Below are 14579 nucleotides of genomic sequence, written 5' to 3'. Positions count from 1 at the left end.
TCCAGTTATACTGCTGCTGCAGCCACGCTATGCTGTTGTCTATAATATAATATAATATAATATTAACCCTTCCAGTTATACTGCTGCTGCAGCCACGCTATGCTGTTGTCTATAATATAATATAATATTAACCCTTCCAGTTATACTGCTGCTGCAGCCACGCTATGCTGTTGTCTATAATATAATATAATATAATTAACCCTTCCAGTTATACTGCTGCTGCAGCCACGCTATGCTGTTGTCTATAATATAATATAATATTAACCCTTCCAGTTATACTGCTGCTGCAGCCACGCTATGCTGTTGTCTATAATATAATATAATATAATATTAACCCTTCCAGTTATACTGCTGCTGCAGCCACGCTTATGCTGTTGTCTATAATATAATATAATATAATATTAACCCTTCCAGTTATACTGCTGCTGCAGCCACGCTATGCTGTTGTCTATAATATAATATAATATATATAACCCTTCCAGTTATACTGCTGCTGCAGCCACGCTATGCTGTTGTCTATAATATAATATAATATAATATTAACCCTTCCAGTTATACTGCTGCTGCAGCCACGCTATGCTGTTGTCTATAATATAATATAATATAATATTAACCCTTCCAGTTATACTGCTGCTGCAGCCACGCTATGCTGTTGTCTATAATATAATATAATATAATATTAACCCTTCCAGTTATACTGCTGCTGCAGCCACGCTATGCTGTTGTCTATAATATAATATAATATATAACCCTTCCAGTTATACTGCTGCTGCAGCCACGCTATGCTGTTGTCTATAATATAATATAATATAATATTAACCCTTCCAGTTATACTGCTGCTGCAGCCACGCTATGCTGTTGTCTATAATATAATATAATATAATATTAACCCTTCCAGTTATACTGCTGCTGCAGCCACGCTATGCTGTTGTCTATAATATAATATAATATAATATTAACCCTTCCAGTTATACTGCTGCTGCAGCCACGCTATGCTGTTGTCTATAATTAATATAATATAATATTAACCCTTCCAGTTATACTGCTGCTGCAGCCACGCTATGCTGTTGTCTATAATATATAATATAATATTAACCCTTCCAGTTATACTGCTGCTGCAGCCTACGCTTATGCTGTTGTCTATAATATAATATAATATAATATTAACCCTTCCAGTTATACTGCTGCTGCAGCCACGCTATGCTGTTGTCTATAATATAATATAATATTAACCCTTCCAGTTATACTGCTGCTGCAGCCACGCTATGCTGTTGTCTATAATATAATATAATATAATATTAACCCTTCCAGTTATACTGCTGCTGCAGCCACGCTATGCTGTTGTCTATAATATAATATAATATAATATTAACCCTTCCAGTTATACTGCTGCTGCAGCCACGCTATGCTGTTGTCTATAATATAATATAATATAATATTAACCCTTCCAGTTATACTGCTGCTGCAGCCACGCTATGCTGTTGTCTATAATATAATATAATATAATATTAACCCTTCCAGTTATACTGCTGCTGCAGCCACGCTATGCTGTTGTCTATAATATAATATAATATAATATTAACCCTTCCAGTTATACTGCTGCTGCAGCCACGCTATGCTGTTGTCTATAATATAATATAATATAATATTAACCCTTCCAGTTATACTGCTGCTGCAGCCACGCTATGCTGTTGTCTATAATATAATATAATATAATATTAACCCTTCCAGTTATACTGCTGCTGCAGCCACGCTATGCTGTTGTCTATAATATAATATAATATTTAACCCTTCCAGTTATACTGCTGCTGCAGCCACGCTATGCTGTTGTCTATAATATAATATAATATAATATTAACCCTTCCAGTTATACTGCTGCTGCAGCCACGCTATGCTGTTGTCTATAATATAATATAATATTAACCCTTCCAGTTATACTGCTGCTGCAGCCACGTATGCTGTTGTATATAATATAATATAATATTAACCCTTCCAGTTATACTGCTGCTGCAGCTACGCTTATGCTGTTGTCTATAATATAATATAATATTAACCCTTCCAGTTATACTGCTGCTGCAGCCACGCTATGCTGTTGTCTATAATATAATATAATATTAACCCTTCCAGTTATACTGCTGCTGCAGCCACGCTATGCTGTTGTCTATAATATAATATAATATTAACCCTTCCAGTTATACTGCTGCTGCAGCCACGCTATGCTGTTGTCTATAATATAATATAATATAATATTAACCCTTCCAGTTATACTGCTGCTGCAGCCACGCTATGCTGTTATCTATAATATAATATAATATTAACCCTTCCAGTTATACTGCTGCTGCAGCCACGCTATGCTGCTGTCTATAATATAATATAATTTTATTAACCCTTCCAGTTATACTGCTGCTGCAGCCACGCTATGCTGTTGTCTATAATATAATATAATATAATATTAACCCTTCCAGTTATACTGCTGCTGCAGCCACGCTATGCTGTTGTCTATAATATAATATAATATTAACCCTTCCAGTTATACTGCTGCTGCAGCCACGCTATGCTGTTGTCTATAATATAATATAATATTAACCCTTCCAGTTATACTGCTGCTGCAGCTACGCTATGCTGTTGTCTATAATATAATATAATATATAACCCTTCCAGTTATACTGCTGCTGCAGCCACGCTATGCTGTTGTCTATAATATAATATAATATTAACCCTTCCAGTTATACTGCTGCTGCAGCCACGGTATGCTGTTGTCTATAATATAATATAATATAATATTAACCCTTCCAGTTATACTGCTGCTGCAGCCACGCTATGCTGTTGTCTATAATATAATATAATATAATATTAACCCTTCCAGTTATACTGCTGCTGCAGCCACGCTATGCTGTTGTCTATAATATAATATAATATAAATTAACCCTTCCAGTTATACTGCTGCTGCAGCCACGCTATGCTGTTGTCTATAATATAATATAATATAATATTAACCCTTCCAGTTATACTGCTGCTGCAGCCACGCTATGCTGTTGTCTATAATATAATATAATATATTAACCCTTCCAGTTATACTGCTGCTGCAGCCACGCTATGCTGTTGTCTATAATATAATATAATATTAACCCTTCCAGTTATACTGCTGCTGCAGCCACGCTATGCTGTTGTCTATAATATAATATAATATAATATTAACCCTTCCAGTTATACTGCTGCTGCAGCCACGCTATGCTGTTGTCTATAATATAATATAATATAATATTAACCCTTCCAGTTATACTGCTGCTGCAGCCACGCTATGCTGTTGTCTATAATATAATATAATATTAACCCTTCCAGTTATACTGCTGCTGCAGCCACGCTATGCTGTTGTCTATAATATAATATAATATAATATTAACCCTTCCAGTTATACTGCTGCTGCAGCCACGCTATGCTGTTGTCTATAATATAATATAATATAATATTAACCCTTCCAGTTATACTGCTGCTGCAGCCACGCTATGCTGTTGTCTATAATATAATATAATATAATATTAACCCTTCCAGTTATACTGCTGCTGCAGCCACGCTATGCTGTTGTTTATAATATAATATAATATAATATTAACCCTTCCAGTTATACTGCTGCTGCAGCCACGCTATGCTGTTGTCTATAATATAATATAATATAATTTAACCCTTCCAGTTATACTGCTGCTGCAGCCACGCTATGCTGTTGTCTATAATATAATATAATATTAACCCTTCCAGTTATACTGCTGCTGCAGCTACGCTATGCTGTTGTCTATAATATAATATAATATAATATTAACCCTTCCAGTTATACTGCTGCTGCAGCCACGCTATGCTGTTATCTATAATATAATATAATATTAACCCTTCCAGTTATACTGCTGCTGCAGCCACGCTATGCTGTTGTCTATAATATAATATAATATAATATTAACCCTTCCAGTTATACTGCTGCTGCAGCCACGCTATGCTGTTGTCTATAATATAATATAATATAATATTAACCCTTCCAGTTATACTGCTGCTGCAGCCACGCTATGCTGTTGTCTATAATATAATATAATATAATATTAACCCTTCCAGTTATACTGCTGCTGCAGCCACGCTATGCTGTTGTCTATAATATAATATAATATTAACCCTTCCAGTTATACTGCTGCTGCAGCCACGCTATGCTGTTGTCTATAATATAATATAATATAATATTAACCCCTTCCAGTTATACTGCTGCTGCAGCCACGCTATGCTGTTGTCTATAATATAATATAATATTAACCCTTCCAGTTATACTGCTGCTGCAGCTACGCTATGCTGTTGTCTATAATATAATATAATATTAACCCTTCCAGTTATACTGCTGCTGCAGCCATGCTATGCTGTTGTCTATAATATAATATAATATAATATTAACCCTTCCAGTTATACTGCTGCTGCAGCCACGCTATGCTGTTGTCTATAATATAATATAATATAATATTAACCCTTCCAGATATACTGCTGCTGCAGCCACGCTATGCTGTTGTCTATAATATAATATAATATTAACCCTTCCAGTTATACTGCTGCTGCAGCCACGCTATGCTGTTGTCTATAATATAATATAATATAATATTAACCCTTCCAGTTATACTGCTGCTGTCGTATGTTATTGTATGTAGTTAAGTATCAGTGACTATTGGTTGTCGTATGTTATTAAGTATCTGGACTCCTGACTACATGACTGCCTCATGGGATCTATCATGGTTTTAGAACACCAGAGGCACGGTCATATAATAATATTTTGATGACCTACAGATGACCTCATCTGTTCAATACATTTTGATGACCTACAGATCAATCAATTTTATTTTATATAGCCCTTCTTACATCAGCTAATATCTCGAAGTGCTGTACAGAAACCCAGCCTAAAACCCCAAACAGCTAGTAATGCAGGTGTAGAAGCACGGTGGCTAGGAAAAACTCCCTAGAAAGGCAAAACCTAGGAAGAAACCTAGAGAGGAACCAGGCTATGAGGGGTGGCCAGTCCTCTTCTGGCTGTGCCGGGTGGAGATTATAACAGAACCATGCCAAGATGTTCAAAAATGTTCATAAGTGACAAGCATGGTCAAATAATAATCAGGAATAAATCTCAGTTGGCTTTTCATAGCCGATCATTAGAGTTTAAAACAGCAGGTCTGGGACAGGTAGGGGTTCCATAACCGCAGGCAGAACAGTTTAAACTGGAATAGCAGCAAGGCCAGGCGGACTGGGGACAGCAAGGAGTCACCACGGCCGGTAGTCCCGACGTATGGTCCTAGGGCTCAGGTCTCTCAGTTGGCTTTTCATAGCCGATCATTTAGAGTTGAAAACAGCAGGTCTGGGACAGGTAGGGGTTTCGTAGCCGCAGGCAGAACAGTTGAAACTGGAATAGCAGCAAGGCCAGGTGACCTCATCTGTTCAATACATTTTGATGACCTACAGATGACCTCATCTGTTCAATACATTTTGATGACCTACAGATGACCTCATCTGTTCAATACATTTTGATGACCTACAGATGACCTCATCTGTTCAATACATTTTGATGACCTACAGATGACCTCATCTGTTCAATACATTTTGATGACCTACAGATGACCTCATCTGTTCAATACATTTTGGTGAACTACAGATGACCTCATCTGTTCAATACATTTTGGTGAACTACAGATGACCTCATCTGTTCAATACATTTTGATGACCTACAGATGACCTCATCTGTTCAATACATCATAAAATGCTGGCTCTAGGCCAGGGGTAGGCAACCCTTGTTTTTGATTTATCCGACCTGGAAGACCAGGTGTGTTGAATTTAGGCAATCACTGAACTGATCAATCAGCTCAGTTGGTCAGGTGTGGTGCCTAGTTGGAACAATATCCTGCAGTACCTGCGGCACTCCAGGAACAGGGTTGCCTACCCCTGCTCTACGCCATCACCTCCACCCTTCTCCTTCTGCTACTCAACCCTCCACCTCCTTTACCTCCACCCATCCCCTCTCACGCCTCTCCTTCCTCCTCCACCCCTCCTCGTCTCCTTCACCCACCCCTCCTCTCTTCACCCACCCCTCTCTCCCTCCTTCCTCTACTCCCTCCACCCCTCTCCCTTCACCCCTACTCCCTCCCCTCCCCCCAGCCCCACTCCTCTCTCCCTCCCCTCCTCTCTCCCTCATAACCCTCCCCTTCACTTCCACCCCTCTCCTACACACCGAACTCCAGGAAGGGGTAAGGCCTGGCTGCCAGGGCAACCTTGGCGCTGTCCATATGTGCTGTGAAGTCCCAGCGCAGGTCCTCTAGGAAACAGAAGGCCATGGCTGCAGGGAGGCTGGCGTCACACACGCTCATGTAGGATACGCCCTCACTGGAGAGGAAACTAGAGGAGAGGGAGGTGGAAAGGAGGAGGGGGGTTTAAGTAAACAAACAGCCCAAAGCAAGACGTACAACCCTTCACAGAACAGCGCAAACTGGCACGCAGCAGGACAGTTTCTGGCTCCTTTCAAAATGTTGATACTGGTTTCTGATCTGTTCAACCAATTCTGTCTAACGTCAACTCAAATGATCCCTGTTATTCTGTACAGGCTTCCTTCTTTTCACTCTGTCATTTAGGTTAGTATTGTGGAGTAACTACAATGTTGTTGATCCATCCTCAGTTTTCTCCTATCACAGCCATTAAACTCTTAACTGTTTTAAAGTCACCATTGGCCTCATGGTGAAATCCCTGAGCGGTTTCCTTTCTCACCAGCAACTGAGTTAGGAAGGAAGCTTGTATCTCTGTAGTGACTGGGGGTATTGATACACCATCCAAAGTGTAATTAATAACTTCACCATGCTCAAAGGGATATTCAATGTCTGCTGCTTTTTTTTTTTTTACATCTACCAATAGGTGCCCTTCTTTGCAAGGCATTGGAAAACCTCTCTGGTCTTTGTGGTTGAATCTGTGTTTGAAATTCACTGCACGACTGAGGGACCTTACAAATAACGGTATGTGTGGGGTACAAAGGTGAGGTAGTCATTCAAAAGTCATGTTAAACACTATTATTGCACACAAAGTGAGTCCATGCAACTTATTCTGGGACTTGTTAAGCACATCACTACTCCTAAACTTACTTAAGGTTGCCATAACAAAGGGGTTGAATACTTTTTCATTCAAGACATTTCAGCTTTGAATTAATTGCTAAAAAAATTGATAATTCAGGCTGTAACAACAAAATGTGGAAAAAGTTAAACGGGTGTGAATACTTTCTGAAGTGTCCTTACTATATACACACAACTCAGGTATAGTATATACTATACATAATATCTATCTATCTTACTATATATTGAGGTCATGGCCCTTGACCGCCCCTCTGTCGGGGAACAGGCTGAGGGTCTTGGAGATGGTCCGTAGCTGCTGCTTCTTCTCTTGCAGCTCTGGGTTGTGTTGGAAGTCAGTGGAGGCTGAGAGGGGCAGACCATCCCTGACCCGCACCACCAGGGCAAACAGGATCAGAGACATGGTCCACATAGCCTGCAACCACAAAACACAGGAAACATTTAACACAGCGCAATACAAAATACAACACAACAGAGGACAGGACATGACATGACAGGACAGGACAGGAGACTCAGAGAATCAATACAACTGAGTCACATCTGGTATAAGTCAGTACCGCAGTCAGGGGTGTATTCATTAGGAACCAAACGCAAGCAAACGGAACTAAAGAGGGAGGGACTTACATAAATCTGTCCAATAGAAATGAGGTTCTATTATGCCCCAGTTGTCAGTCACTAGGTGGTGCATCAGCTCAGTGGTAGCAGGCTAACAGTTAACTAGCTAGTGTAATACATGGCAGAATGATGGCAAATGCATCTACAATCTCTAGATGATGGTTTCAAACATTACGAATCCTGTTTAACAATTCTTACAAGGTGATGCTGATGAGTAATGGCAAGGGGTCTCTGCCCCCTTTTGAACTCATTTGTGCATTTTTTAAACACCCGTAACTGCCATTTCTTGTGATCTAGAGTCTTAAAACTATCAAGTAAAACATGTAAATAAACATGATTTAGGGAAAACCCTGTAATATTTCCTTGTTACCCTAACTTAGCTAGCTAACAGTAGGGACGTCAAAGGTTCAGTATAATTACATCAACGTTCCAAATCGCTGGTAGTACGTTCGAGATTTCTACGACCTGAAGCAAGCACACAATGCATACCTGCCGAGCTTGTGCACGTGTTTTAGGCTAGGGCGGTATCCAGATTTTCGCATCTCGGGATTTACGCCCCCAAAAATTCACAAAAAAAGCCCACTGAGCATCTTTTACCAGAATGCTAACAAAATTAGCACAAGTACAAGCGAATGTCCATGGAGGCTGCTAGCTAAATATGCTAAAGACCGCAAACGGGAAAAAATATATAATTGCAAAGATAGGCTGTCCAGCTCATACAGTTCTACATATGTAGGTAGGAGCTACCGAATGGCATGTTGGGTAAGTTTGGACATTTACAAGTCACATGAAGGTGCTGGCCCTGGGACAGCATGTCTACACCCGGTGTCTGGAGTCGCTAGGGCAACAGGTCTGCCTGCTCTGAGAAGATAGGGGAGGAGCCTAGGGAGTCGCTAGGGCAACAGGTCTGCCTGCTCTGAGAAGATAGGGGAGGAGCCTAGGGAGTCGCTAGGGCAACAGGTCTGCCTGCTCTGAGAAGATAGGGGAGGAGCCTAGGGAGTCGCTAGGGCAACAGGTCTGCCTGCTCTGAGAAGATAGGAGAAACAACAAGGAAATCAAGATATCATCCGAAGGGCTTCGACTTCTCAAACACAACGATGCCCAGTCACCTTATTAATTCAGCCACTCACTAGAAAGTTCCATTTAGGGGTTGCAGAATGCTTTGTTTTTCACGCAGGAAAAAATAAGTATCTTGCTGCGTTTTGTAAATGCAGATCTAAATATGGTTCTTATTGTCATTTCTGCTTCAGACTAATTCTGTGCTTCAGTAGCACTTCTCCACTCTGAGAATTCAGGAACTGCCTCTAACTGATCTGTAGCTTTTTTCCTCAGGTACTTTTCTCAGTGTAGACAGTCTACTTTTCTCCATCAAATTCAAGATTAATTTGAGGCAAAACATTAGGAAATGTAGCTGGCTACATTATTTCTATGATAAACAGAAATATGTTGGCTATGCATAGTTTTAGCAGAAAATACCTTGCTTTTTAATTGTACGCCCATTTAGCCTACTTGCCTACTTGTGTGGCTGCCTAGTTGGTTAGCTTTAGCTACCTGTAGATTCATGCAGGGTAGTAATGTTATGAGTTGGGATTATGGTTCATTGTTTAGCTAGCTAGGTCTTTTTTTGTTGTTGGTACTTTCACACCTTTTTCTCCCCAATTTCGTGATATCCAATTGGTAGTTACAGTCTTGTCCTATCGCTGCAACTCCCCTACGGACTCGGGAAAGGCATAGGTCGAGAGCAATGCGTCCTCCGAAACACGACCCTGCCAAGCCGCATTGCTTCTTGACACACTGCTCGCTAAACCCAGAAGCTAACCGCACCAATGTGTCAGAGGAAACACCGTCCAGCTGGCGACCGACCATAGTCAGTTTGCAGGCGCCCGGTCCGGCACAAGGAGTCGCTAGAGCGCGATGGGACTTTGAAATTCCGGCCGGCCAAACCCTCCCCTAAACTGGACGACGCTGGGCCAAATGTGCGCCGCCTCATGGGTCTCCCGGTCACGGCCAGCTGTGACACAGCCTGGGATCGAACCCGGGTCTGTAGTGACACTTCAAGCACTGCGATGCAGTCCTGCTGCTGGGTTGTTGCCCTCCTACGGCCTCCTCCACGTCTCCTGATGTACTGGCCTGTCTCCTGGTAGCGCCTCCATGCTCTGGACACTACACTGACAGACACAGCAAACCTTCTTGCCACAGCTCGCATTGATGTGCCATCCTGGATGAGATGCACTACCTGAGCCACTTGTGTGGGTTGTAGACTCCATCTCATGCTACCACTAGAGTGAAAGCACCGCCAGTATTCAAAAAGTGACCAAAACATCAGCCAGGAAGCATAGGAACTGAGAAGTGGTCTGTGGTCACCACCTGCAAAACCAGTCCTTTATTGGGGGTGTCTTGCTAATTGCCTATAATTTCCACCTGTTGTCTATTCCATTTGCACAACAGCATGTGAAATGTATTGTCAATCAGTGTTGCTTCCTAAGTGGACAGTTTGATTTCACAGAAGTGTGATTGACTTGGAGTTACATTGTGTTGTTTAAAGTGTTCCCTTTATTTTTTTGAGCAGTGTATATCACCAGTAGTGATTCCAGTCTTCCCGTTATCATTGTCAGAGTGGACACATTGTTTGCAGAGTGCACAACCTATGCTACACTTGTGAGAAACAAGTTTTGATTTATTTAATTCCATTTACGAGTGTTGTCAATTTAGTCATTGTCTTTTGTTTGGAGCGCTCCTGTCAATGTTGAGTAAGGACGCGCACGCATAGAAGTAGGCCTATAGGCTACCTGGCCTGATTATTCATAGAAGTAGGCCTATAGGCTACCTGGCCTGATTATTCATAGAAGTCGGCCTATAGGCTACCTGGCCTGATTATTCATAGAAGTAGGTCTATAGGCTACCTGGCCTGCGCTCAAATGTAGGCATATAAATGTGCCCATTTGGGGATCTGATAGTATTTCTGATTGGCTTAACGCACCACCACTAAATGACCTGTGCAGCTTTTCAAAGTAATGTTTTCTTCACCTCAAACAGCAAGCAAACAAAGTCAGTTTTTACATCCATTGAGAATTACAATAGTTCCTCAATGTATTTTTTTAAAAATATTTCCAGCTCTCTCTCTTTCGATAACAACTCAGCGTGAAAGGGAAAAATGTCATGCTCTGATCCACTAGAAATTTCATAAAATAGGCCTACCTGATTACTTCTTATCCGTGCTTGACTTGGACTGAAATAGGTTCCTGTCCTCATTTTGGGTGCTGGTTCTGTTTACATGTAGGTGCAGGAGCTCCACAATACTTTTGAGCTCTAATTCTATAAGAGGAACAGGAGCTAATATTCTATAAGAGGAACAGGAGCTAATATTCTATAAGAGGAACAGGAGCTAATATTCTATAAGAGGAACAGGAGCTAATATTCTATAAGAGGAACAGGAGCTAATATTCTATAAGAGGAACAGGAGCTAATATTCTATAAGAGGAACAGGAGCTAATATTCTATAAGAGGAACAGGAGCTAATATTCTATAAGAGGAACAGGAGCTCAAGCAGTAGAACATTTGAGGTGCCGGTACTCAGCTCCGGTGTGCTCCTACCCAAGTCAAGCACTGCTTCTTATCCCTTGAGCAAACTCAAATGGCCTACAGCTGTGTCTGTTCTGAGCTCACTGGCGCAGGAAACTGAGGGCCCAGAATATTTTATACAATGTTGCAAGTTCCTTGCAGACAGGCCATGCATAGCCAATGTGATTTATAAGACATTTATTTTTATTAGGATATTTTCTACCTGCAGGCTGCAATGTTTTTATTTGTTGGCTTTATGTAGGCTATTTTTACATAGTTGGCAATGGAAGTTACTTTTTAGGTTTGTATCATTTTCCTTTAGATTTGGATAAACTTTGACAATGATTTTGAGATATGAAGACATAAATTAAACTGTTTCACGAAAATGTGCATATGAAAACCATAACTGGCAAGCAGATCGGTAGAAATGGTAAGATAAATTGGCATTCCACATGAGAAAGGTTAAAATATAATTGTATTCAACATTCTGGCTTGTAGAGGTCGTCAGAGGAAACTTTCCTGATCCAAACGCTCATTTATGCCCGACGTTGAATCCAATGCAATTCAACGTCAGGTCTCCAGACTAAGGTTAGCCCTGCCTGCTAACAGATGGCTACAGTAGATAGCTGAATGCACGTTTCTTACCACACCAAGTGAAATAGGAGTCTAAAAGTAGCAATGTGTTCAGCAGCAAGCCTGACTTTAGTCACAGTGAGTGACTTTAGATGCATAATTATCTTACGAATGCATATCACAAATAAGCCCACTGTGGCGAACATCCACATTGCTTCTTGCAGAGGTTGGCTGGCTAACGACGTTAGCAGCTAGCTATTTACTATGTTCACCTTACCTTAACATTCTTCGGTTCATTTTGCTTAGCTCACATTGTTGTGATACAACATGTGAATGAAAGTAGACCCTTTAGTTATGTTTGTCAATTTACTGTACATTGACATACAATTTAAAGTAGACTGTTGCCCAATACTTTGAAAGACCAACTAGCTTTCTTAATATTTCGCTAAGCATTATGGGAGAAGATTAAAACAAATCTCTTTCCGGGTTTCGCGATTATTATTATTTTTTTAAAGAAACAGTAGCTTAATAAACTTCACGGTTAGGGTTGGGACGTCCTGTCCTGTCCTGTCCTGTCCTGTCCTGTCCTGTCCTGTCCTGTCCTGTCCCTCACCTTCCCTTCCCTTCCCTTCCCTTCCCTTCCCTTCCCTTCCATCACCTTAACCCAGTTTCCCAAACTCGGTCCTGTTGCTTGAAATGAGATGGTCCTTCTCCACTCGCCGTAGACCCGGCGCCAGAACGATGCAGTTGGACGGCCTTTGATTTGCATAGGCGGGCACCTTTTTTCACCGGACTTCCTATGTTTGCACGCGCTTGCGCGTTCACATTTTCTAAACGGCTGTATTAGTGAAGACCACAGGCAGCTGTTTGGGGAAGCTTACAGTGTATCCTACCGTTTCTACTAATCTGCGTGCCAGTTATGATTATTTTTATATGCGCATTTTCGTGGAACAGTTTCATTTCAATGATAACCTTTTCGTTTCTCAAAATCATTGTCAATCATAAAAATCAGAAGAAAATTTTAAAAATCTAAAAGTAAAAATGTAACAATGGCAAGAGCACTAGCCTCTGCCATAGGGACACATTGATATAAGGTGATCCATTGGCGGATAAAGAAATGAGAGCGTAGAACTCAGAGATGCAGCAGTAGGCCTATAACTTCCATCATCAACTAAGTCAAATGCAAAGGCCTAAAGCCGACGAAGAATGTTTTAAATAAAATATCAGGTGAAAATTCCGGTTCTTACAATCACATGAATCTCTCTACTCCGCCTGTCTGCCTCCCTTTCTGTCTTGACTTGAACTATTGCTGTAACAAATCATCCCTTTGTCTGGTCAGAAGCTGTCGCTAGCGAACTTGCAACATTGTATCAACTAGCCTATTCCAGGCCCTCCGTTTCTGGTTTTTATGATGTTTCCACTGGATATATGGGATCATCAGATCATGATATTTTACTCTCTCTCTCACCGACACTTGGTGAATATTGAGGCCGGGAGTGTCGGAACGATTTTTCAAATACTGAGGAACTATCATTCGCAATGGACGTACATTTTTTTAAACAAATACTTCCTTGACTTGTGTGAGGCAAAGAAAAATGGAGTGGTGTAGCCTACGTGGTGAGTTAAGACAATCAGAAATCAGACATTGCCAAATGGCCACTTTCCTACATATGCATGTGTAACCGGTGCAGCTGTAGCTCTGCAGTGTGTGATTGATTGGGACATCTTAACAACACCATCCACTTATGAGTAAACTCTAAATATAAAACATTATTCATTAACAAAACACTGTGACTCTGTGCTTAAAGGAATCAAACTTTTCTGAAGACGATAGAAAAAGCGAGCCTACCTCTCATAGTGCATCGAAATGATTTGAGCAGGACAAAACGTAAGGACACACTCCCCTATTCCCAGGATGCAGTCATGCATAATAACACATCAACATGCTATATTAATATATGAACCTGGTGAAATTCACAAAGTACTTTAACAACTGTTACACATGCATTATGTAGAGAGACGCACCATATCTTCGCCACACCCACCTCACTTTCTTCTTGATGCAACATTTTAAATTATACTCAGGACACATTATCTTCACATATTTTAGACGCTTTTCACTGACAGCCGCAATTCAATCAGCTAGACTATTGCCATGCACACTACCCAAATTGCGGGCTTCCCAAACATTTTTACATTTTACATTTTAGTCATTTAGCAGACGCTCTTATCCAGAGCGACTTACAGTTAGTGCATACATTATTATTTTTTTTGTTATTTTTTCTATAATTTTTCGTTGTTTTGTTCTTTATTTTTATTTATTTTTTATTTTTTTATTTTTTATTTTTTTCATACTGGCCCCCCGTGGGAATCGAACCCACAACCCTGGCGTTGCAAACACCATGCTCTACCAACTGAGCTACATCCCTAGTGATTTGAACAATCCACAGCAAAACATGTTAAAATAAGTTAATGATCCTCTGTGGCTAAGTCATGCTCTGTCAGTGTTGGTGTGGGTGCGTGGAGAGGAGTCAGACGCAGGACGCATAAGCTAAGTCGAACAGGACTTTACTAGATGCACAACCAGTACAAAATAAAGTGCCTCTAACGAGGAGGCAAAACGACAACGCAACACAGTGCGTATTAAAACAATGCCAGAGAACTGCACCGGATACCACCAACAGACAGGAACTAAAATAACACACA

At 40.7% G+C, this 14579-nt stretch overlaps 1 protein-coding gene across 1 annotated transcript in view; it reads right to left on the bottom strand.

Moving 5' to 3' along the window:
• The window catches only part of LOC121569539 (vesicle-trafficking protein SEC22c), a 38863-nt gene extending 26190 nt beyond the window's left edge, over positions 1 to 12673 (bottom strand). Inside the window, exons 1-4 of the mRNA XM_045221023.1 lie at positions 12532 to 12673; positions 7346 to 7539; positions 6242 to 6405; positions 4573 to 4606 (exon numbers count right to left, since the gene is read on the bottom strand). Coding sequence (XP_045076958.1) covers positions 4573 to 4606; positions 6242 to 6405; positions 7346 to 7539; positions 12532 to 12642 — 503 coding nt within the window. The 5' untranslated portion in view covers positions 12643 to 12673. The remainder of the gene's footprint in view (positions 1 to 4572; positions 4607 to 6241; positions 6406 to 7345; positions 7540 to 12531) is intronic.
• Between the last annotated feature and the right edge of the window lie 1906 nt (positions 12674 to 14579).

This window comes from Coregonus clupeaformis, chromosome 7, assembly GCF_020615455.1.
Source record: "Coregonus clupeaformis isolate EN_2021a chromosome 7, ASM2061545v1, whole genome shotgun sequence".
NCBI lineage: Eukaryota > Metazoa > Chordata > Actinopteri > Salmoniformes > Salmonidae > Coregonus > Coregonus clupeaformis.
This window is presented reverse-complemented; position numbering and strand designations above follow the sequence as displayed.